We start from the raw sequence: 25,329 nt of genomic DNA, 5'->3' as shown, positions 1-25,329 counted from the left end.
TTCCCTTCTTAGGTTCTTCTGTCATCTGCCGGGGACCAGCCCCGGCTGATCCAGGGTATTCGAAGGGGAGACGGAGTCGGCGACTATTTACATATTTATCAAAGATATAAAGAGTAATAGAATGAGGATAGCTCAGTAGGAAAATTCAGTGGAGAAAAGAGGCTGAGTAGCTTGGTTTACGCGGGAGACCAATAAAACTTCAAGACAAGAAGTTTGCACCACTTACGTAGGCCGCAGGCGCCCTCTCGAATAGCGGAAGGTGCCCCACCCTAGACACCTTCTCGAGTGGGTCTTAGAAGCCCAGGCATAATTAGTAAGCATGGTGGGTTCCACGCTCCAGATGGAGACTCAGCTGGAAGTTAAAGGGAAGAATGACATGGGGAGACCAAGCGTTGGTGAGCAAGGCCCGTAGCTTTATTTTTAACAGGGGCTTTTATACCCTAAGTTACACATAGAGGATAATAGGGGATGCAAAGTCAGCAGTTTTTGATCCTTATCAAAAACCAGGGTTTCTTTCCTGCAAATTTATCGTATACAAATGGTTTAGGTGATTTACACCATCTTCTGGCCAGAAGGCCTATTAACATTTTATGACTCTTGACAAGGACTTATCAACAAAGACTTATTTTCTCTAAGAGTAATTATTTTAAGGTTTGGCGCCATCTTCCAAAGATAAAATTGCATTCCTATAGGGCGGATGTGTAATGGGTTTACAACAAAGGAAAGAATTTATTACCTTAAGGGTCTAAAGTTACTAACACCAAGGCCACTACTTATTTTTTCTACATACCAACTATTAATTAATACACATTCAAGGATACAATTCAGTGGATGTAAAAACTTGGCAACAAGCCTTGGCTCATCAATGAAATCCTTTACTAGTCTTATTCTGACAGTTTCTAACTTACTGAGAGGCTCTAAGCTATTTGAATATCTTAAGCTTCCTGTGCCTCTTGAGGCTGGGAGACTGTAAACAATCGTATGCATAGCTGTAGGAGTCCCAGTAAACTTGTCAGGCGAGTTAGAGAGCCATCTGAGGGGTTTGGATTTAAACACTCCTAATTGCCCAGGAACTTTATTAATTGGAGCTGTAAGTTATCTCTTTGACAGAGAGAGCGAGATGGTGGTGGGGGACAGCCCCCAGTAAAGTCAGAGGTGAAAGCACAAAGCAATAAAGTAGGCAGACTCTGGTTTTTGAGGGGAAGATGCTTGAGAATATCCGGGGAGACTCCCGAGGCTCAATCCCGCCTTTGCGTATGCCGAGCCTCCTTCCTCATGACCTTTGTCACGACTGGAATGCCTCACTGGCTCCCGGCAGTCATCCTCATATCCTTGACTGGCATAATTCATGACTTCAGCCATTCTTTCATTGTCAATTTCATTGCCTTTAGTCAAGTTGTCTCTTGATTGGATTGGATTTGCGGAGTTTCTGAGTCTGAATCCATCCAGTCACCCACTTTTGCAGTCAGCATACTCTGTCTTCTTGGAGAAAAACAGACAACTAGGTGACTTAGTGCTTCTTCAAATGTCTGACATTCTAGTTCAAATCTTCACTCTTTTCTAGTCTTTGTCCTTCTTTCTATCTGATGGTCGTGGCTGCTACTTTATAGAAATATACAGGCCATGTGCTGGACTCATTCATTTACTTTCTCTCACACTCCCTGAGCAAAAGTGCCCCACTTTTTACTTCTTTTTTTTCTTTAATAGCATTCATTCCATAATTACTTACTGGTACATATTTAATTACTAGTACATACGAGATGTACTAGAGGTATTTAGGATTCACCAGTGAACAAAGGTCCATCTAGTCAAAGCTATGGTTTTTCTGGTAGTCATGTATGGATGTGAGAGTTGGATTATAAAGAAAGCTGAGCACAGAATAATTGATGCTTTTGAACTGTGGTGTTGGAGAAGACTTCGAGAGTCCCTTGGACTGCAAGGAGATCCAACCAGTCCATCCTAAAGGAAATCAGTCCTGAATATTCACTGGAGGCTGAGACTCCAGTTCTTTGGCCACCTGATGTGAAGAACTGACTCATTGGAAAAGACCCTGATGCTGGGAAAGATTGAAGGCAGGAGAAGGGGATGACAGAGAATGAGATGGCTGGATGGCATCACTGACTCAATGACCATGAGCTTGAGTAAACTCTGGGAGCTGGTGATGGACAGGGAAGCTGCAGGTGTGCTGCAGTCCATGGGGTTGCAAAGAGTCGGACATGACTGAGCGACTGAACTGAGTGAACAAAACAAAGATCCTTGCTCTCATGGAGGGAGTGCTCTGTTGCCCTCCCACCAAAGCAGGGGCTCATGCCCCCGCCCATCCTCAAGGATCTGCCTCCTCTACTTTCTACTTGACCTGTTGTTCACAACCTCCATCCCATTTGCTTATAAACACACTCAAATCTTTTCCTTTCTAGATGCAGGCCTTTGTAATACTTTTTCCTCACAACTGGAGCTTCTTGAACAATTAGATCCCACTAATCACCTTTTTTTTTCTTTCCATTTCTCATTTCCTTCCCAGCCCAATGCAGTGTAGTTTGTGCCTCTACTATTAAGTGATCTGTTCTCTTTAAGATTGACAGGAATTTTGTAATCAAGTCACATAGGTACTTTTCAGTCTTTCTTTGCCTGGTTTCTTTGCAGCATTTATTTTATTATTATTTTTTTAATATAAATTTATTTATTTTAAATGGAGGCTAATTACTTTACACTATTGTATCTTTGCAGCATTCAAAACCAACTGCCTACTGCCTTGAATTCCACCTATCATTCTTTTCCTCTGAACCTCTCCTTTTCTTTCTAGTCATGGATCAGTTTGTATATAGTAGGGATTTTCTGTTCTTTGAAAGTTTGAGAGCCTCATCTATGAAACCATGTAGACCTAGTCCTTATGTCTCTCCCAGAAGGAAATCATTGATTACCACTTAAGTTTCTTCTGTGAATATTAGATATATTAGTTTTATTTTTCTCTATGTGGTATATGTGGCATTTGATTATAGTCTACAAATTTATCCATGTAGTCTGAGTTTTAAAATTTACTGACACATAGCTATTTGTAAAATTTTATTTCTTAAATGTGTCATGTCTAATCTCTTCTTTTTCATTGTATGTCTTACTTATTTGCATTTTCTTTCCCCCAATTAGTCTTGCAGACTGTTTTGCCTTTCAAAGAAACAGTTTTTATTATTTGTTTTTTCTATCTGTTGCTTATTCTTGCCCTGTCTTTATAATCTTCTTGCTTCTTTCTTTGGACTTACTTTTTCTTTCCCATCTTTATTAATATCAGTAGTTAGCTCCTCTGTTTTCAACCTACCGTTGTTTCCTGATGAATGTAGTTAAAATAAGTTTACTTCTGTAACTAATGCTATACCTATGTGTCATAAATTTTATATTATGTTTCAATTTTTTAATTATTTCCTTTTAGTGTAATTAATAGTTTTTCCCCAGGTCATAGCTACCTAAGAATTCTTAAAAGCTATTCTTCTGATATAGATTTCTTTTGATATATAATTGACATACAGCATTATATTAGATTTTAGGTGAACTTCTAATGATTCCGTATTTACATATACTATGAAACGATCTCCTCAGTAAGTCTAGTTAGCATCCGTCACCACACATAATTATAGATTTTTTTTTTCTTGTGTTGGGAACTTTTAAGATCTGTCTCTTGGCAGCCCTCAAACGTGCAATAGAGTATTATGCATGGTAGTCAGAGTCACTGTGCTGCACGTTACATTCTCAGGACTTGTCTTCACACTAGAGTTTGTACTTTTCACCCCCTTTGCCATTTCACTCACTCTTCCCCCAGTCCTTCTGCCAGCCATCAGTCTGTCCTCTGTATCTGTGGTCTTGGTTTGTTTTTGTTTTGAGATTCCACATATAAGTGAGATCATACAGTATTAGTTTTTCTCTGTCTGACTTATTTCACTTACCATAATGCCCTCCAAGTTCATCCATTTTGTTACAAATGACAAGATTTCGTTCTTTTGTGGCTGAGTCATGCTCCATTGTCTATATACATATACATACCACATTTTCACCAGGGCTTCCCTGGTGGCTCAGATGGTAAAGAATCTGCCTGCAGTGTGGGAGACCTGGGTTCGATCCCTGGGTCAGGAAGATCCCCTAGAGAAGGAAATGGCAACCCACCCCAGTATCCTTGCCTGGAAAGTTCCATGGATGGAGGAGCCTGGCAGACTATAGTCCATGAGGTCTCAAAGAGTTGGACATGACTGAGCAACTTCACTTTCACCATGTTTTCTTTATCCATTCATCAATTTTTAGGACACTTATGCTGTTTTCATATCTTCAGTTCAGTTCAGTTGCTCAGTCGTGTCTGACTGTTTGCGACCCCATGAATCACAGCACGCCAAGCTTCCCTGTCCATCACCAACTCCTGGAGTTCACTCAAACTCACGTGCATTGAGTCGGTGAGGCCATCCAGCCATCTCATCCTCTGTCGTCCCCTTCTCTTCCTGCCCCCAATCCCTCCCAGCATCAGAGTCTTTTCCAATGAGTCAACTCTTCGCATGAGGTGGCCAAAGGACTGGAGTTTCAGCTTTAGCATCATTCCTTCCAAAGAAATCCCAGGGCTGATCTCCTTCAGAATGGACCGGTTGGATCTCCTTGCAGTCCAAGGGACTCTCAAGAGTCTTCTCCAACACCACAGTTCAAAAGCATCAATTCTTCGGCGCTCAGCTTTCTTCACAGTCCAACTCTCACATCCATACATGACCACTGGAAAAACCATAGCCTTGACTAGACGGACCTTTGTTGGCAAAGTAATGTCTCTGCTTTTGAATATGCCATCTAGGTTGGTCATAACTTTCCTTCCAAGGAGTAAGCATCTTTTAATTTCATGGCTACAGTCACCATCTGCAGTGATTTTGGAGCCCCCCCAAATAAAGTCAGCCACTGTTTCCCCATCTATCTGCCATGAAGTGATGGGACCGGAAACCATGATCTTCGTTTTCTGAATGTTGAGCCTTAAGCCAACTTTTTCACTTTCCTCTTTCACTTTCATCAAGAGGCTTTTTAGTTCCTCTTCACTTTCTGCCATAAGGGTGGTGTCATCTGCATATCTGAGGTTATTGATATTTCTCCCAGCAATCTTGATTCCAGCTTGTGCTTCTTCCAGCCCAGCGTTTCTCCTGATGTACTCTGCATAGAAGTTAAATAAGCAGGGTGACAATATACAGCCTGGATGTACTCCTTTTCCTATTTGGAACCAGTCTGTTGTTCCATGTCCAGTTCTAACTGTTGCTTCCTGACCTGCATATAGGTTTCTCAAGAGGCAGATCAGGTGGTCTGGTATTCCCATCTCTTTCAGAATTCTCCAAAGTTTATTGTGATCCTCACAGTCAAAGTCTTTGGCATAGTCAATAAAGCAGAAATAGATGTTTTTCTGGAACTCTCTTACTTTTTCCATATTGTTTCATATCTTGGTTATTGTAAATAATGCAACAATGAATATGGGGGTCCATATATCTTTTTGAGTTAGGGTTTTTTTGTTTCTTTGGATAAATACCTAGAAGTTGACTTGCTGGGTCATATGGTAGTTCTATTTTAAATTTTTTGAGGACCCTCTGATGTATTTGCTAACACTTGTCATGTTGTCTTTAAACTTTTTTCCTTTATTTTTGTTTCCCATTTACTATTGAAAAAATTAGAATTTTCTTCTGCTTTAAAAGTGACATGTTTTCTTTTATCCTATGGGTGATTATTCCTAGCTTATTAACACCCAAGGCTGATCAGTATCTCTTTCTTCCTTCCCACATAGTTCATTCTAAATTCCATCCTGCTGCTTCCTTCGATTACACCTTCCACCATATTGAGAACACATAAAGTACATCTTTAAGATTGCCTTAATTTGTGTGTTTTTTTTCTTTTTGAGGGGGTGCCTAATACCATGCAGCTTGCAGGGTCTTAGTTCCCTGACAGAGATTGAACCCAGGTCATGGCAGTGAAAGCACTGAGTCGTAACCACTGGACTGCCGTTCAGTTCCCAACCTTAATGTTTTTGCTTGCTTTTATGGTCTTGGTTTTTGTATACATGATTCAAATTAGCTGCAGTATTACATATCTTAATTTCCACATATCATGTAAAGTCATGCATTTATTCTTATTTTAAGAAAGCATATGCATGTAGTAAAACTTTTGAGACTGTGTATGGCTGGAAATAGTTTTTATTTCTTTTCCACATTTCATAGCTTAGCTGAATATAAAAATCTAGATTCAAAGATTTTTTTCCTGCAGCACTTTGAAAATATTAATTTGTTCCCTTCTTAAATCCAGTGATGATACATTGAGAATTAAAATGATATTAATCTGCTTCTTGTTTTGTTTTGGGTTTTTTTTTTTTTTTTGAGATATGTTCTTCCTTACTGGAAGTTTTTACTGTTGGGGGCGGGCAGGGCTTTGATGTTCTTAATTTTATGCCATAAAATGTGAGCAGGTGTGTTTTTTTCTGTATCGTAATTGGAACCCCTTCATTTTGTGGTCTTGAGTTTTTTTTTTAATTCTGGGAAATTCTCAGCCATTATTTCTTCAAAGATTTCCTTCATTTCTAATCCTTCAGATACTCCTTTTATGTAGGTCTTAAGACTTCCAGTCTCTTCATTGCCTTGGTTTTTTCTTTTGTTTGCATTTTTCATTACCATTTTATTTTGTTGTTAGTTCCTGCTTTATCCTTTGCTCATATATTCTTTGATCTTTATCTGACCTGACCTTTCAGATCACTGTTTTGTTTTTCAGTTGCATATATCCTACTATTTAACATATCTATTAAAGCACAGAGTAAAGGTTAAGAATAATTCTTTATGTGTTTCTTCGATTCCCTCACCTGTAGAATGGGGGTATAATACCAACCCTGTAGAGTTGCTTTTGGGCATTAAGTGATTTAGTCCATGTAACAGGCTTAGAACAATGCCAAGTATATACAGTAAGTGATGGCTGCTATTATTTTTTCCCAAACAGTTGTGCTTTTTGTACATCATATTGCCAATTGGTGTTCTTTATAACTGCTTCTCCATGATTCATGTTACCAATAAAAATCTGTTATCTTTTTTTAGGATATCTGCTTAGTTTAGTTAACATTCTTACTACTTCCTATCATCTCGTATAGGTGCTTCAGTTTGTTGCCTTTAGTTTTTGTGGCTGCATTTTCCAAGTGTCTACTGTGATTACATATTTCTTTTGGTAGCGGGGTGGCTATTGGATTCCTTGTATGTGAGTCTGTAGACGTTGAAGGGCTAGAGGATGGACAAGGAGAGCTGATTTTTAAAAACTGAGAACAATGTCATATATTTAGCTACCCAGTTATATGTATGTAAAGCCCATCCATCTTTGTTTCATATTAGAAGATTAATGAATCAAGACCTTAATTATAAGAAGACATTGCTTTGTAAAGCATCCCACATTATTAAACTTTAGATCAACATTATAGTAAGGTTCTTCTGTAGTATCAAAGAATTCATGTTGTGTCAGGGCACCTCCCTGTTAGTAAATTCAGATTCCCTTGATATCTTGTCCCTTGCATGAAGAGGTTTATCTGACTAAATTGTTAGTTCTCTTAAAGCCAATTTCTATTTCACTGAAACATTCTAAGGATTTTGGTGTATGTTGCATGAATATCTTAGAATGCTATGCTGTGCTTATTTGCTCAGTCGTGTCTGACTCTTTGTGACGCCATGGACCACTGCCCACCAGGCTCTTCTGTCCATAAGCATTCTCCAGGCAAGAATACTGGCGTGGGTTGCCATGCCCTTCTCCACGGGACCTTCCCTACCCAAGGATCAAACCCAAGTCTCCCGCCTTGCAGGTGGATTTTTTACCAGCTGAGCTACCAGAGAAGCTCATATCTTTTTATAATTACGAATTGTGGTAGAATGTATACAAGTGTATGACTGGAAATAAAACAAGTTGTGTTTATTATAAAATAGATCTAATCAGACAAATGAGAATTTCCGAAAAAAAAAAAAGCCTTTACAGTTTCATCTTTGTGCTTACCCATGTTCTAATTTTTGTATTTCTGTATTCATCAAAGAGGCACAGTAATCAAAAGGGCTTACTTCCAGAGCCAAATCCAGTGCAAATCATGAAAAGTTTAAACAACCCTGCCATGTTGCAAATTCTTCTACAACCCCAGCTCTGTGGGCGGACTGTTAAACCAGGTAAGCATCACGTGTACTAATGACATGTAGAATATTGGCATGAGGTTAATTGTACATGAAAAACACATTTAAATTAGTCCACGGTATTTATTTTTTCTAGAATTTATCAATGAATTTTAATTAATGACCTGAGGTGAAAATATGTTTTGACTCTTTTTGGTAGGCACAAATTGCTTATGGATTTCCTGATTTTTTTAAAACTAAGTATTAAATATTAAACCTTCAAGTGTAGATACTGGTTGCCATGAATTTCTAAACCAGGTTTCACATGGTTTAATAAGGTAATATTTGACATACTACATTGTTACAGCTCATTTTAGCAAAGGATATCATACTTTTCTATGTAATATTTTTGGCAGAATTACTTTGTTGGAAAGTGCTAAGGATCAGTTTCTTCTCTGCTGTTATCTTTTTTTTTCATTGTGAAATTGTTTTACTTTGTTGAAAATGATGAAAACAATATCATTTTCTTGAATTGTAGAAATTGTTATAATGTTGGCATGCATTAAATATCTGTCTATTTAGTATTCATTGGAGGCATTTGTCTTTGGAAATGCATAGCTGTACATACACAAAATGTATACTTTATCATTAGGAAGTGAATGCCTGTATTCAACATTAAGCTTTATTACAAATGTTTAGATTAAATGTATCATTCTGTTTCAGCTCCATCTGGTCTAACACCAACTAGCATACTACAGTGCTATTGTAGCACTAACTGCCTAGAGTTAGCACGGATGCTATGAGTGAGGGCTTAAGTCCTCAATAGGTCTGCCCCTACTTCATACACTAGCCACACAACAGAGGTCTCCAGGCCTGTTCTGGCTAACTCGCTTCAAATTTGGGAGTTCCTGTGACACTACAGGTTCAATAATGTGTTCAGTTCGTTCAGTTGCTCAGTCGTATCCAATCTTTGCAACCCCATGAATTGCAGCATGCCAGGCTTCCCTGTCCATCACCAACTCCTACAGCTTGCCCAAATTTACGTCCATCGAGTTGGTGATGCTGTCCAACCATTTCATCCTCTGTTGTCATCTTCTCCTCCTGCCTTCAATCTTTACCAGCATCAGGATCTTCTCCACTGAGTCTATAGACTCCCATAGCTTAGGAGAGCACTGTACTTACGATTACAGTTTTGTTACAAAGGATGTAACTCAGAAACAGCATAATCAAGAGACTTAGGGCTGTGGCTCGTAGGTCCAAACTGCAGAGGTTTTATGTTCTTTCCCCGTAGGATCAGAGCATATTTGCCTCCCAGCACACCAGTGTATTAATTAACCAGAGATCTCTACTGAACTAGCTTCAGTGTCTAGAGGTTTTATGGGGGTTTTATATGTAGGCATGACTGGCCATGTTATTGAACTCTTATCTGCAGTTCTCTTCCTCTTCCTGGAGGTCAGGAGGCTAGGCTAATACTTATCTTGGAGAGACAGCAGTGAGCAGTCCTGAAGAGAGATCTTAGTTCCCTGCTCAGGAATTGAACCTAGGAAACCTAAATGAAAACCAGGAATCCTAGCCACCAAGCCACTAGGAGCTAGGTGCTAGAGGGAAAATGGCCCTGTCTCTTTCCCCCATTTGAAAGCAAGAATGTTTCAAGGAGGCAAAAACTATTAAAAACAGGTATAAAGTTTATTATTAGAGTCACAGTACAATGTATGGGAGAGCACATGGAGAAATAGTGTATTTAAGACAGAAACAAGGCAGAAATACACATCCAATGAGGAGTGCAGTGAAGACATTTAAATCACATAGAACATTGTTTCCCGGTCTTTGTTTACATCTGGCCAATTATTATTATTTATTAATTAATTTATTTTAATTGGAGGCTAATTACTTTACAGTATTGTAGTGGTTTTTGCCATACATTGACATGAATCAGCCATGGGTGTACATGTGTTCCCCATCCTGAGCCCCCTGCCACCTCTCTCCCCATCCCATCCCCCAGGGTCATCCCAGTGCACCAGCACTGAGCACCCTGTCTCATGCATCGAACCTGGACTGGCAATCTGTTTCACATATGATAATATACATGTTTCAATGCTATTCTCTTGAATCATCCCACCCTCGCCTTCTCCCGCAGAGTCCAAAAGACTGTTCTTTACATCTGTGTCTCTTGCTGTCTCACAAATAGGGTCATGGTCATTGTTACCATGTTACCATCTGACTGATCCTTGGACCCTCCCCCAGATGTGTGAGCACCTTTTTGGTAAGATGGATCCTACCACAGAGGCCTATGGGTACATGTCCACAGTTATTATGGGGTGAGGCCCTCTCCCTTTTTGACCCCCTAAGAAGCCTCCCTGCACACATGCAGATAGGGAAGTCTTCCTTGACCTCAGGCACCGTATCTCTTTGCTTTAGCAGAATTCAGCTTGTGCCACTAGCTTTGTCCTTGAGTGTCTGGGTAAGAGCAAGGCTTGAATTTTATTCTACTTGACAAACACCAGCAGCCCACCTACAGGCCCATCTATCTTCTACCTCAATATCACATGGCTCAAAGCCCCCATTCAATAATCACATGTTAGGTCTTTCAGGTATGACCAGTCCCCATTCCGAAGCCATGTAGGGGCCTACCCTGAGTCACCTCATTCATTAGCATAACAAAAACATTCCTATCCACTGGGGACGTTCCAAGGGTTTGAGTTTCCCCTCTAGGAACCAAAGACAAAGACCAGTTAAATTTTTTATTATACCAACAATGTTCATATTAAGTACTTAATATAATCATCAATTATTATTGTGTAAGAAGTATCTTCAGAGGTGTCCAGCTCAGCCTATTATGCAGTCAATTATCCCTCCTACAATTTTTTTTTTCAGAATTAGATGAAACTTTCAGTTCAGTCACACAACCATGTCTGACTCTTTGCGACCCCATGGACTGCAGCACGCCAGTCTTCCCTGTCCGTCACCAACTTCCGGAGCCCATCCAAACCCATGTCCATTGTGTCGGTGATGCCATCCAACCATCTCATCCTCTGTCATCCCTTTCTCCTCCTGCCCTCAATCTTTCCCAGCATCAGGGTCTTTTCAAATGAGTCAGCTCTTTGCATCAGGTGGCCAAAATATTGGAGTTTCAGCTTCAACATCAGTCCTTCCAATGAACACCCAGGACTGATCTCCTTTAGGATGGACTGATTGGATATCCTTGCAGTCCAAGGGACTCTCAAAAGTCTTCACCAACACCACAGTTCAAAAGCATCAATTCTTCAGCGCTGAGCTTTCTTTATAGTCCAACTCTCACATCTGTACATGACTACTGGAAAAACCATAGCTTTGACTAGATGGACATTTGTTCGCAGAGTAATGTATCTGCTTTTTAATATGGTGTCTTGGACTGCAAGGAGATCCAACTAGTCCATCCTAATGGAAATCAGTCCTCAATATTCATTGGAAGGACTGATGCTGAGGCTGAAACTCCAATTTTTGGCCACCTGATGTGAAGAACTGACTCATTGGGAAAGACCCTGGCGCTGGGAAAGATTGAAGGCAGGAGGAGAAGGGGACGACAGAGGATGAGATGGTTGGATGGCATCACCAACTCAATGGACGTGAGTTTGAGTAAACTCCAGGAGTTGGTGATGGACAGGGAGGCCTGGTGTGCTGCATTCCATGGGGCCGCAAAGAGTTGGACACAACGAGCAACTGAACTGATGTACTCCTTTCCTGATTTGGAACCAGTTGTTGTTCCATGTCCAGTTCTAACTGTTGCTTCCTGACCTGCATACAGATTTCTCAGGAGGCAGGTCGGGTGGTCTGGTATTCCTATCTCTTTCAGAATTTTCCACAGTTTGTGGTGATCTATAGTCAAAGGCTTAGGCAGAAGTAATGTATAGTCGATAAGGCAGAAGTAGATGTTTTTCTGGAACTCTCTTGCTTTTTCGATGATCCAACAGATGTTGGCAGTTTGATCTCTGGTTCCTCTGCCGTTTCTAAATCCAGCTTGAACATCTGGAAGTTCATGGTTCATGTACTGTTGAAGCCTGGCTTGGAGAATTTTCAGCATTACTTTATTAGCATGTAAGATGAGTGCAATTGTGCAGTAGTTTGAGCATTCTTTGACATTGCCTTTCTTTGGGATTGGAATGAAAACTGACCTTTTCCAGTCCTGTGGCCACTGCTGAGTTATCCACATTTGCTGACATATTGAGTGCAGCACTTTCACAGCATCATCTTTTAGGATTTGAAATAGCTCAACTGGAATTCCATCACCTCCACTAACTTTGTTCATAGTGATGCCTCCTAAAGCCCACTTGACTTCACATTCCAGGATGTCTGGCTCTAGGTGAGTGATCACACCATCGTAATTATCTGGGTCGTGAACATCTTTTTTGTATAATTCTGTGTATTCTTGCCCCCTCTTCTTAATATCTTCTGCTTCTGTTAGGTCCATACCATTTCTGTCCTTTATTGTGCCCATCTTTGCATGAAACGTTCCCTTGGTGTCTCAAATTTTCTTGAGATCTGTAGTCTTTCCCATTCTGTTGTTTTCCTCTATTTCTTTGCGTTGATCATTGAGGAAGGCTTTCTTATCTCTCCTTGCTATCAAATGGGTATATCTTTCCTTTTCTCCTTTGACTTTCACTTCTCTTCTTTTCCCAGCTGTTTGTAAGGCCTCCTTGGACAACCATTTTGCCTTTTTCATTTCTTTTTCTTGATATAGTCTTGATACCTGTCTCCTGTACAATGGCACGAACCTTTGTCCATAGTTCATCAGGCACTCTGTCTATCAGATCTAATCCCTTGAATCTGTTTCTCACTTCCACTGTATAATTGTAAGGGATTTGATTTAGGTCATACCTGAATGGTCTAGTGGTTTTCCCTGCTTTCTTCAATTGAAGTCTGAATTTGGCAATAAGGGGTTCATGATCTGAGCCATAGTCAGCTCACAGTCTTGTTTTTGCTGACTGTATAGAGCTTCTCCATCTGTGACTGCAAAGAATATAATCAATCTGACTTCGGTATTGACCATCTGGTGATGTCCATGTGTAGAGTCCTTGTGTTGTTGGAAGATGGTGTTTGCTATGACCAGTGCGTTCTCTTGGCAAAACTCTGTTAGCCTTTGCCCTGCTTCATTCTGTACTCCAAGGCCAAATTGGCCTGTTACTCCAGGTGTTTCTTTACTTCCTACTTTTGCATTGCAGTCCCCTGTAATGAAAATGACATCTTTTTGGGGTATTAGTTCTAGAAGTCATGTAGGTTTTTATAAAACCATTAAACTTCAGCTTCTTCAGCATTACTTTTTGGGGCGTAAACTTGGATTACTGTGATATTGAATGGTTTGCCTTGAAAACGAACAGAGATCATTCTGTTGTTTTTGAGATTGCATCCAAGTACTGCCTTTTGGACACTTTTGTTGACTGTGATGGCTACTCTATTTCTTCTAAGGGATTCTTGCCCACTGTAGTAGATAAAATGGTCATCTGAGTTAAATGAGACTTTAAAGATAAAGCTTTAACCTCCTGCAATTTTAATGGCATAGAGATATCCTTTGTATGTCTTGACTACTCAAAGCATAAGCAGCTCATTATTTGCAAGGCAACTATTCCCTGGTTTGACAAATTTAATTACTAGGTTTTTTCTTATATTAGATGGTAATTTCTATCACTTTTAGCTGCTTATTCTAGTTCTTCCTATGAAGAAACATAGAATAAATCTATCCTTCTTCCATAAGAATAGCCTTCTGATGTTTGGAGATAACTATCATGAAACTGTAGTCATCTTTGATTCTCTTTGTTTTCTGTTCTGCAGACCAGTGGTGTCCTTTTGTTTATTTTTTGTCTATGCATTCTATCAGTGAAGTATATTTTTAGTGGAACCCCAGTATATACAGTTTACGTATCACATGTGTCAATTACATAAACGCACCTTTGTCAACCCATATATTAAGAATTGATAAAACTAAATATTTTTATATTTTAAGATGAAAATATAAATAGCAGTCTCTTTTTAGAACCATTTTATTTATTTTAATTTTACTTTTTTATTCAAGTATAGTTGATTTACATTGTTGTGATGGTTTCAGGTATACAGCAAAGTGATTCAGTTATGCATGTGTATCTACTTCTTTCAGATTCTTTTCCCTTAGGTTATTACAAAATACTGAGTGTAGTTTGCTTTATACACCTCTTCTACATCTTCATAACCTATAGTTCCGTACTTGACTTTCCACAACAGGTCATAGGATATGCTCTCCAGAGCCCCCAGTAAGTTTTCCTCTCCTAATATGTTATCTTGGTTGCCTTGCAGAATGGCGTACACAGACAAATTTATCCTGTCGATGGGTTCTAATCACCACAAAATGCAGTGGGATTTCCTTCCTATCATCATTATATTTCTATTAATACAGTCCAAGATTGTATCAGTGTTTAAAGAAGTATATTACACTTGTGGGTCTATTCGAAAGTAATAGTTCATACCTGGGCTATCTTTAGTAACTTCTCCCCCAAATTAATTTTTCTCTTCTTTGTATCTGAGGATATGTATTCTCCCCCTCTGCTTTTCTCCTCAGGTTGGTATATGACCATATGAGATTATACTTTTTCACTTTAGTGCTACTTTTACAGTTTTAAGAAGAATATTTCAGTATTTTACTGATAACTTTTGCTTTATTTAGAATGGGAAACGAAGAGGGTTAAATACCTTACTTGAACACATGCAAAGCTTCTGGAGAATGTGTGGAAAGTTTGTTGGTGTTCAGGAAAGACAAACTATCTTGTTAATCAAGAAGTTTCATTTGTTTTTTCCTTACTGTGTTTGTTACTACATTTTAACTATATTCCTTATATCCTAAACTCTTCACAGAGGCCTCTGAGCAACCTAAAATAGTTACAAAGGGTCATAATTCTCTGAGATTATCCTTATATTGTAAGATACATATATATACAAGTGTGCCTTATTTTATTGTGCTTCACAGATACTGTGTTTTTTTTTTAAAAATTGAAGGTTTGTGGCAACACTGCTTTGTCAGATGATGGTTAGCATTTTAAAACTGAGGTGTATATATATTGTTTTAGATATGTAGCATAAACATAACTTTTTTATATGTACCAGGAAACAAAAAAAAATTGTGTGACTTACTTTACTACGGTAATCACTTTCTTGGAGTGACCTGGAACCAAATCTTCAATGTCTCTGAAGTATGCCTATATGATATATTTGTATTTAAACCCTTGTGTTACTTCTTGCTCATTGTATCATTTTTTTTTCAAGTAACTGACACGTATTTACTTGTTTATTGCCTTTTCTTCCACTAGAACAGAGAAGGCTCCATAAAGGCAAAGATTTATCTGTTTTGTTCCTCTCAGGCACCTAGAACAGACCTGCTATTTAGAGTAAAAAGTACTTAAATATTGTTTACTGATTAAACTCCTTCCATTACCTCTCTGTTGCATGACTTGTACATACCTGGTGATATATGATCTACTCTGTAAATTTTTAACTACCTTTCTTGTCTGCCTTCTTTTCTGTCTAATCTGTGCACAACCATCAGGTTGATTTTCCTCCCACACCCACTTTATGTTACTTGAGCCATACTGCTCTTTTCTTTTCAATCCAGACGTTTGAACTACCTTAAAAAAAATGCAGTATAATGTAAATATTGTAACTTATAGTCTAAATTGTAGTTTTAGCAGCTTTCAGTTCAGTTTAGTTGCTTAGTCGTGTCCGACTCTGCGATCCCATGGACTGCAACACGCCAGCCTTCCCTGTCCACCAACTCTCGGAGCTTATCAAACTCATGTCCATCGAGTTAGTGATGCCATCCAACCATCTCGTCCTCTGTCATTCCCCTCTCCTCCTGCCTTCGATCTTTCCCAGCATCAGGGTCTTTTCTAATTAGTCAGTTCTTCGCATCAGGTGGCCAAAGTCTTGGAACTTCAGCTTTAGCATCAGTCCTTCCAGTGAATATTCAGGACTGATCTCCTTTAGAATGGACTGATTGGATCTCCTTGCAATCCAAGGAACTCTCAAGAGTCTTCTCCAACACCACAGTTCAAAAGCATCAATTCTTCAGTGCTCAGCCTTCTTTATAGTCCAACTCTCACATCCATACGTGACTACTGGAAAAAACCATAGCTTAAACTAGATGGACCTTTGTTGGCAAAGTAATGTCTCTGCTTTTTAATATACTGTCTAGGTTTGTCATAGCTTTTCTTCCAAGGGGCAAGTGTCTTTTAACTTCTTGGCTGCAGTCACCATCTGCAGTGATTTTGGAGCCCAAGAAAAAAAAGTATGTCGCTGTTTCCTTGTTTCCCTATCTGTTTGCCATGAAGTGATGGGACCAGATGCCATGATCTTAGTTTTTTGAATGTTCAGTTTTAAGCCACCTTTTTCACTCTCCTCTCACTTTCACCATGCTTTATTGAGGTATAATTGAGGCACAGTCATCTGCACATATTTAAATTGTACAAATTGGTAAACTTTTCCATTTATATGACCCACGATCATCATAATTAAAACAATGAAGATATTCATTACTTTCAAAACTTTCCTTTTGCCTGTTTTTAACCCACCCTTCTCCTCATCCCCAGGAAACTACTGATTTGCTTTCTGTCACTAAAGTTTGTATTTTCTAGAAATGTATATAAATGGAGTCAAACAGTATGTACTGTATGACTTCTTTCCCTCAGCTTATTATTTTGAGATTCATCCATGTTGCTTCATGTTATCAGTAGTTTTTTTCCTTTTTAACTCTGAGCAGTATTCTGTTCCACAATTCGCACTTTCATTGATTTGTTGAACATTGGGTTATTTCCTGTTTGGGGTCGTTAGAGATAAAATTGCTCTGGACATTTGCTTTTATTCTTTATTTGGCTGCACTGGGTTTTAGCTGTGGCACAGGGGATCTTGAGTCTTTGTTGCAGCATGCAGGATCTTTAGTTGTGGCACGTGGGACCTAGTTCCCTGATCAGGACAGAACCTGGGCCCTCTGCATTGGGAGTAGAGTCTTAACCACTGGATCACCAGGGAAGTCCCCCACCTGTGTTCTAATGTGTTTTCTGCCCAATTTACATTCTCACCATCAGTGTTCAAGGCTGTAGTTCACTCAGTGTCCTCACCAACATTTGACATACTGACCCTTTAATTTTAGCCTTTCTATTTGGTTTATATCTTATTGTGGTTTTAATTTGAATATCCCTTTTGACAAATGGTTTTGAACATCTTTTAATGTACTAATTTATCATCTTAATATCTCCTTAGTTAATGTATCTTTTGAAATATTTTGTACATTTTTTATTTATTTATTTTAAATTTAAATTTATTTATTTTAATTGGAGGCTAATTACTTTACAATATTGTATTCGTTTTGCCATACATCAACATGAATCCGCCACAGGTGTACACGTGCTCTAGCTGTTGATCTTAAGTTGTTAGGGTTCTTTATTCTAGATACAACTCCTTTATTGGATATATTTGGGTTTGCAGCCACTCTGTAGGCTGTCCTTTTATTTTCTTAATATCTTTTGAAGAAGAAAATTGCTTATTTTGACAATGTCCTATTTATTATTTTTTTATTTTCTAATTCATATTTCTTATGTCATGTTTAAAAAATCTTTGCCAAATTCGAGATAACAAAAATGTCCTCCTGTGTTTTCTTCAAGAACTTTTATAATTTTACCTCTTAAGTTTAGGTTTATAAATGATTTCAAGTTAATTGTTATTTACAATATGAGGTAAAGGTCCAGGTTAATATTTTTTTTGCAGTTGTTCTAGCATAATTGGTTAAAAAAGATTATCCTTTTTCATTGAATTTCTTGACACTTTTTTCAAAAATCAATTGATTGTATACATAGGGCTCTGTCTCTGGACCCCCTGTTCTATTCCATTGATCTAAATGTCTATTTATACGAATACTGCATTGTCTTGATAGTTTTATAGTAAGTCCTGAAAACAGTAAGTGTAAGTGCTCCAACTCTATTCTTTTTCTATTTGTTTTGTCCATCCTGGGTCCTTTGTATGTGCATATAAATTTTAGAATCAGCTATCAATTTCTGTGAAAAATGTCTGCTGGGAATTTGGAATTGTGTTGAATCTGTATGCTGATTTGTACAGAATTGACAACAATTTGCCATAAATATATCTCTCCGTTTATTTAGGTCTTCTTTTATCAACAATGTTTTGTAGTTTTCAGGGTGTAAATCTGACACACATTTTTTCAGATTTATCCTTAGCGTTTCATATTCCTTGATACTATTTTTTATTGTAATTTTGAGGCAGATGTCACATAACATGAAATTGATCATTTTAAAGTCAATAGTTCAGTGACATTTGGTACATTCACAGTGTTTTGTAATCACAAACTCTGCTTAACTTTAGAAACGTTTTCATGACCTCAAAATAAAATCTGTACCCATTAAATAGTTACTGCCCTATTTTCCCTCTGCCTAGGTCCTGGCAACAGCCCATCTGCTTTCTGTCTTTTGTTTATTCTGGATGTTTCATATAAACAGAAGTCACTGTGTGTCTGGCTTCTTTCACTTAGCATGGTGTTTCTGAGTGCTGTAATATATGTATGAGTTCTTCATTCCTTTTGTGGCTGAATGATACTCCATTGTGTGCATATGTCACAGTTTGTTTATTCATTCATCCTTGATGGACAGTTTGAGTTGTTTTCACCTTTTGACTATTATGAAGAGTGTTGTCTATGAATGCTCATGTACAAGCATTTGAACATCTGTTTTTAGTTCTTTTGAGGTTATATACTTAGAGCCAGACGTGGTGGATCATGTGCTTACTCTCTGTTTAACTTGTTGAGTACCTGCAAGCTGTCTCCACAGTGGCTGCACCATTTTACACTTCCAAAGCAGTGTACGAGGGTTCCAATTTCTCCATATCTTCATAGACTCTTGTTACTTTCTGCTTTTATTATTTTAGCCATCCAAATAGGAATAAACTGGCAACTCATCATAGTTTTGATCTGAGTTTTCCTAGTGACTATGTTGAGCATCTTTTCTTGTGCTTATTGTCTGTTTTTATGTCATCTTTGGAGAAACGCTTAATTGAGTTCTTTGCCTGTTTTTAAACAGAATTGTATTTCTTTTTGTTGCTGCATTCTTTATACATTCTTGATACTATTTTAAATAGTTTTACTTTCTAAATTTTGGTTTCCTGTTGCTTGTTGCTAGCATATACAAGTACAGCTGATTTTGTATATTTATCTTGTATCATGCAGACTTGCTTTTTATCTCTAGTAGATTTTGCCCTTAGGATTTTCTGTATAGACTATCATGTCATCTACAAGAAGTTTTACTTCTTCCTTTACAGTATGTATACCTTTTATTTTTCTTGCTTTACTGCAGTAGATAGAAATCTCAGGAAAATTTCTGCATTGAACTTTTGAGAGTGGACATCCTTGCCTTCTTCCTGACCTTACAGAGAAAGCATTCATTCTTTTATTATTAAACATTATCTTAGCTATGTTTTTTAATTTACAGATTTTTTTTTCCAAGATGGGAACTTATTCCTATATTGCTGAGAAATTTTGTCATAATAATTTTTGGAATTTATCTACTGCTTTTCTCCATTTGTTGATATCAGCAGTGTGGCTTTTTTATTTTTGGTCTGTTATCATGATGAATTATGCACACTCAGTTGCTCAGTTTTGTCTGACTCTTTGCGACCCCATGGACAGGTCAAACCCTACCCAGGCTTAATTCCTGGGTCGGGAAGATCTCCTGGAGAAGGAAATGGCAACCCACTCCAGTATTTTGCCTGGGAAATCCCATGGATAGAGTAGCCTGGTGGGCTACTGTTCATGGGGTTGAAGAGTTTGACATGATTGAACAACTAAAGAGCAACAGCATGCTATCAATTATTGAGGGGAGAAGAGGCTGAATGGGAGACCTAGCCAAGATCTAAGGGTAAAGGCAGCTAGATGTGAGACTATGAACATTTTCAGAACATTTTAATTCTAGTTGTTACTGTTTTAAATTGGGAAATACTATATTCACTAAAAGCTGTGAAAAAATTTTTAATGTTTTTTAACAAAATGCAGTGACTGGAAAATGAGGGGAGGAGGTATTGAAACCTCTTATCATAACTGTGGATTTGTCTCCTTTTCCTTTCAATTTTAGAAATTGTTGCTTTATATATTTTGAAGCTTTGTTAGGTGCACAGACATGATTGTTGCATCCCCTTGATCTCTTTCTATTTATGAAATGACCATCATTATCCCTCTTTTCTAATAAACAGTATTTTCCTTCATTAGCAACTTATTTTGATGATCTTAATTTTCCCATCACCTATCAGGAAACTGGTTTATTCCAAAGAAAGTACTTTCTAATGGTCAGTTTTCCAAAGATGTAATGATCTGCCTCAATAAGTAACAAAAATTTGAAACAAAGTTTTTAAATCATAGAGTGAATTTGTAGTGATATTATATATAAATTTCAAATATGTTTCATCATTGGATTACATGCTTTTTGAAGTACTTTCTAAGCTTGACCTTCTGTAATTCTAATTAATTGTATATTATGACTACTTACATCTAATAATTAGATGAAATTGCTTTATATACTTTTTATCTCATGAGTCTTTTTGTCTGTATATTGTCTATTCTTAACATGTCTCTTCTGATACGTACTCTGGTCTTTGTACTCTTAGACAATCTTGATAAAAAGCATGCTTATCATTTATTTATCAACTATGTACAGTATTGTTTCTTTTTTGTTATGAAGTGTTGTTTAACTGTACCTATTAATATAATGTGTTCTCTCCTCAATTGGATTATAAGCTTTAACAACAGGATTGTATATTTTCCTTCCCTTCCCATCCTGACCCTCTGCCAAAATACTCAAAAAAACTGACAGAAACACTGAGCAGATAACATGGGTTTAATTAGTATTCTGTTTATTAAAAGATATCATTAGTTTTCTTGCACTAAGTGCTAAAGAGAAAGACTAGGTTTGGTGTTTTGTTGTTGAGACAGAAGGTATTGGAATTTTAAATTCTAGGGTTGAATGACCAGGAAAGAAACCTGTCACTTTTTGTACAATGGCAAGATTAGTATATCATTGAACGTCCAGTGAATATGTTGAGTGTGTTAAGTAATAGTCATCTACCCTTTTTGGAGTTTATTTTTAATTCCATATATGTATATCATAAAGATAAATTTTTGCTTTTATTTTCTTAAAGCAGTTCTTGGACCACCTCACAGCTTGCCACATCTGATGAATCCATCCATCTCCCCTGCGTTTTTACCCTTGAATAAAGCACATCAGGTATACAAATAGCATTGAATTGAAACATAAAAAATTTGGAATGAATATTTTGTTTGTTCTTAACACTTAAAGTTCTCAAGGAATTAAATGAGTATTTTGTTTTTAAATAAAGTTCTTAGTAATAAATGTACCTACATAAAAACAGAACTCAATAAGGAAATCAAAGCAGCATCGCTTATATATTTATTGAGTCCTATTTGTAGGACATTAAGAAGTAAAGAGGTATATTTTGTGGTTTATTTTTCTAGAAATAAATCAGTAGCTCAAAGCAAGTCTGATATGGTTTTGACCCAAAAACTTACAGAAAGAAAAATAAATGCACAATAGCTCTATTCTTAAAACTTAATCAGTGTTATGCATGAGACAGGGTGCTCAGGGCTGGTGCACTGGGATGAGCCTGAAGGATGGGATGAGGAGGGAAGGGGGAGCGGGGTTCAGGATGGGGAACACATGTACACCCATGGCTGATTCATGTCAATGTATGGCAAAAACCACTACAATATTGTAAAGTAATTAGCCTCCAATTAAAATAAATAAATTAATTTAAAAAATCAGTGTTATAAAGATAATTTATATATGAGTGAAAAATATCTTTCTTACCTTTTTCAGATAAGTATTTTAAATATGTTTGTGTACATAAATATCCATAATATTGGAGATAAATATTACCTACTAATTTCAGGTGCTATTTAAGGCTGTATCCATATAGAAGCATAATTACAAATCAAACCTAATATTAATATGAAATAGATGGTTGTTGTAGTTTGAGTAAATGAATGTCTGTTCCTAAACCCAACATTTTTTAAATTTATTTTTTTAATTGAAGGATAATTGCTTTACAGAATTTTGTGGTTTTCTGTCATATGTTAACAGGAATCAGCCATAGGTACACCCATGTCCCCTCCCTCCTGAACCTCCCTCCCTTCTGCCTCCCCATCCCACCCTCTAAATTGTCACAGATCCCCTGTTTGAGTTCCCTGAGTCATACACCAAATTCCCATTGGTTATCTATTTTACGAATGGTATTGTAAGTTTCCATGTTACTCTCTCCATACATCTTACCCTCTCCCTCCTCCCCTCCCCCCGGGTCCATAGGTCTGTTCTCTATATCTGTTTCTCCATTGCTGCCCTCCAAATAAATTCGTCAGTACCATCTTTTTAGATTCCATATTTAGGCATCAGTATACAATATTTATATTTCTGTTTCTGACTTAGTTCACTCTGTATAATAGGCTCTAGGTTTGTCCACCTCATCAGAACTGACTAAAAGGTGTTCCTTTTTATGGCTGAGCAGTATCCCATTTATTTATATATATATATATATATATATATATATATATATATATATATATGTAGCACAGTTTCTTTATGTATTCATCTGTCAGTGGACATCTAGGTTGCATCCATGTTCTAGTTATTATAAATAGTGCTGCAATCAACACTGGGATACATGTGTCTTTTTCAGTTTTGGTTTCCTCAGGGTATATGTCTAGGAGTGATCTGGATTGTTAAATCATATGGTGGCTAAACCCAACTTTTTAAGGGAAAGGCCTATTATGTATTTTTCATTCTTAGAATCTAACATAGGACCTTATGCATTACTCATTCATTTACTCAACATGTACTAGACACTCTGTTAGCCATTTATGCTATAGCATTGTACAAAATATTCACAGTCCATGGGGTCGCATATAGAGAAAACAACCAGTTAATTACAGTAAGGTTTAAAGTGATATGGGAGAAGAGTCCAGAGTTTGACAATACTCATTTTACTTTAAAGACCAAATGTTTAAAATAAAGACTGAAAGAAGTCTTTCTTGGTGGCTCAGATGGTAAAGAATCCACCTGTAATGCAGAAGACCTAGGTTCAATCCCTGGGTCTGGAAGATCCCCTGTAGAAGGGCAAGGCAAACTACTCCAGTATTCTTGCCTGGAGAATCCCATGGACAGGGAAGCCTGGTGGACTACAGTCCGTGGGGTCGCAAAGAGTCAGACACGACTGAGCGACTGACACAAAGACCAAACTGCTTAATATGGCCTTGAGGGCCTGTCCAAACTGCCTTCCCCTGCCTCTCATACACCTTAGGTGTCCCTGTCCCAGCTATAGTGAACTGCTTTTGGTCCTTGAAGGACTTTCTTCTCTTCTCCTTAGGTCTTTGCTCCTGCTGTTCCTCCTGCTTGAAATCTTTCCCATCCCAACACCACCTCATTTCCCCAGACTTCACCTAGTTATTTCTCTGCAGCCTTCAGATCTCTGTGCATGAGTTAGTTACTCAGGGAAACCTTCCTTGAATTTATCAGTCTAAATCAAGTTCCACTACTCTTTGTTCTCATCACTCCTTGTATTTTTCCTTCATACACTCATTGCCATTATTAATTGTATATTTTTATAATTAATGTCTCCCTTCCTCAGGGGACTGTAAGATCCATGAGGGCAGATCATATTGTTTTCCTCTCTATGTATCACAGTGCCTGGCATATAGAAGTGCTCAATAAATTTTTGCTGAATGAATAAAATGAGCAAATAAATGATTGAAAGATACTGATATCAAAGCCAGAAGGGAGTGAGGAAAAGGGAGAAAGGATGAAAGAAAAGAAGGAAGAAATGTGGAATTAGTTTCATGACTGCATGGTCACATCTGGTATGTTACTGAAAGAATTAATTAGTGTTGCCTGTAATTGGAAAGTAGGATAAGAAGCTGTTGCTTGTGCTCAGATCAATGGGGGAATTCAACTTTAAAATGAATTGGCTTACACAACAATTACCTCTTCAAAATTAAGCTAACTTAATGTTTTGTCATTTTCACAGAGCTCACTTATGGGTAATACTTCTAATTTATTTCTTCAGAATCTTTCTCATGTACCACTGGCTCAGCAACAGCTAATGAAGTTTGAGAATATACATACTAATAATGTAAGTATGGAATTTTTTGTTTTGAAATGAGTTCACCCCTTTTCTGTAGTCATGCTGTTGGTCAGGTGGTTTATGAATTTTCACATGTACAGTTTTTTTATTAGGTTATATCTTGCTGCCACGAGCAAAATTCTTTTTTCTTTTGCAGAAACCGGGCTTACTTGGAGAACCCCCAGCTATGGTACTTCAGACTGCCGTAGGGATAGGGTCACCGCTTCCATTGAAAACAGAGCTGGGCCATCTTGGAGAAGTACATAAAAGTAAATGATGTGTATTTGCTGAGACGTCAGTAAACAGTCAGATTTGAGATTTAAAGATAGTGTACCTGTATTCTACTTGTATTTACAGGAAGGTCAGATTTGAGTTTTTTTAATCATTTAAAGTTTCAAGAGCCCTCTGGGCTTTTCTATTTTTAACATTAGAATACTATTGATAAGTTATGTATTGATGGAGTTTCTTCTATGCCAAGATAAGACTTTCTCTGTTGGATATGCGTTAATATTTGATGATGATTCATAGAAGCATGAGGCAAAGACATAAATGCATTGAGACTGACATGCTGCCCACTGGGCTGACAGCACATTGCAGAGTGATCCATTTAACTTTTGCCTGGATGAAGAAACTGTTAGCTTTTATTAAGAAATATCTGGTAATTATAAATTTAAAGTTTGATTATTAAGAAATATCTGGTAATTGTAAAGTTAAAGTTTCATTGTTTGTATAACTTTTAAAATGTGAACTCCAACATAGTAGCAGAAAAAAATGATGTACTATGTACTTCTAAAATATGACAAATTTAAACAGAACAATTATTTTTCTTTTTAGAATAACACCATGGTAGTATACCAAGACTTCTTACTTGAGTGTGATTTTGAAAGGCATTTTCAGTTGGAAGTTTCACTGAAATTTGTTCAAAGTAAGGATGCTGAGGGGGAAAAAAGAGAAAAGCCGTCACGAGTGATTTTTTTTTTAAGTCAGTTAAATATGGGTAGCATGTTGAACCTCTTGTACATGAAGCCAAGTG

General features: G+C 37.6%; 1 protein-coding gene across 2 annotated transcripts in view; it reads left to right on the top strand.

The window, feature by feature from the left end:
- The window catches only part of RAVER2 (ribonucleoprotein, PTB binding 2), a 137,201-nt gene that overhangs the window by 50,788 nt on the left and 61,084 nt on the right, over positions 1–25,329 (top strand). The window contains exons 5-8 of one of the 2 annotated variants that reach the window (XM_070786407.1): positions 8,048–8,174; positions 21,306–21,391; positions 24,240–24,305; positions 24,454–24,565. In XM_070786407.1, coding sequence (XP_070642508.1) covers positions 8,048–8,174; positions 21,306–21,391; positions 24,240–24,305; positions 24,454–24,565 — 391 coding nt within the window. Of the gene's footprint in view, positions 1–8,047; positions 8,175–21,305; positions 21,392–24,200; positions 24,306–24,453; positions 24,566–25,329 lie in introns of both variants that reach the window. The other variant, XM_070786406.1, reaches the window with a different exon arrangement.

The sequence above is a fragment of the Bos indicus genome, chromosome 3 (assembly GCF_029378745.1).
Source record: "Bos indicus isolate NIAB-ARS_2022 breed Sahiwal x Tharparkar chromosome 3, NIAB-ARS_B.indTharparkar_mat_pri_1.0, whole genome shotgun sequence".
Taxonomy (NCBI): domain Eukaryota; kingdom Metazoa; phylum Chordata; class Mammalia; order Artiodactyla; family Bovidae; genus Bos; species Bos indicus.
Note: the sequence above shows the minus strand (reverse complement) of the source record. Positions and strands in the feature narration are given on the sequence as shown.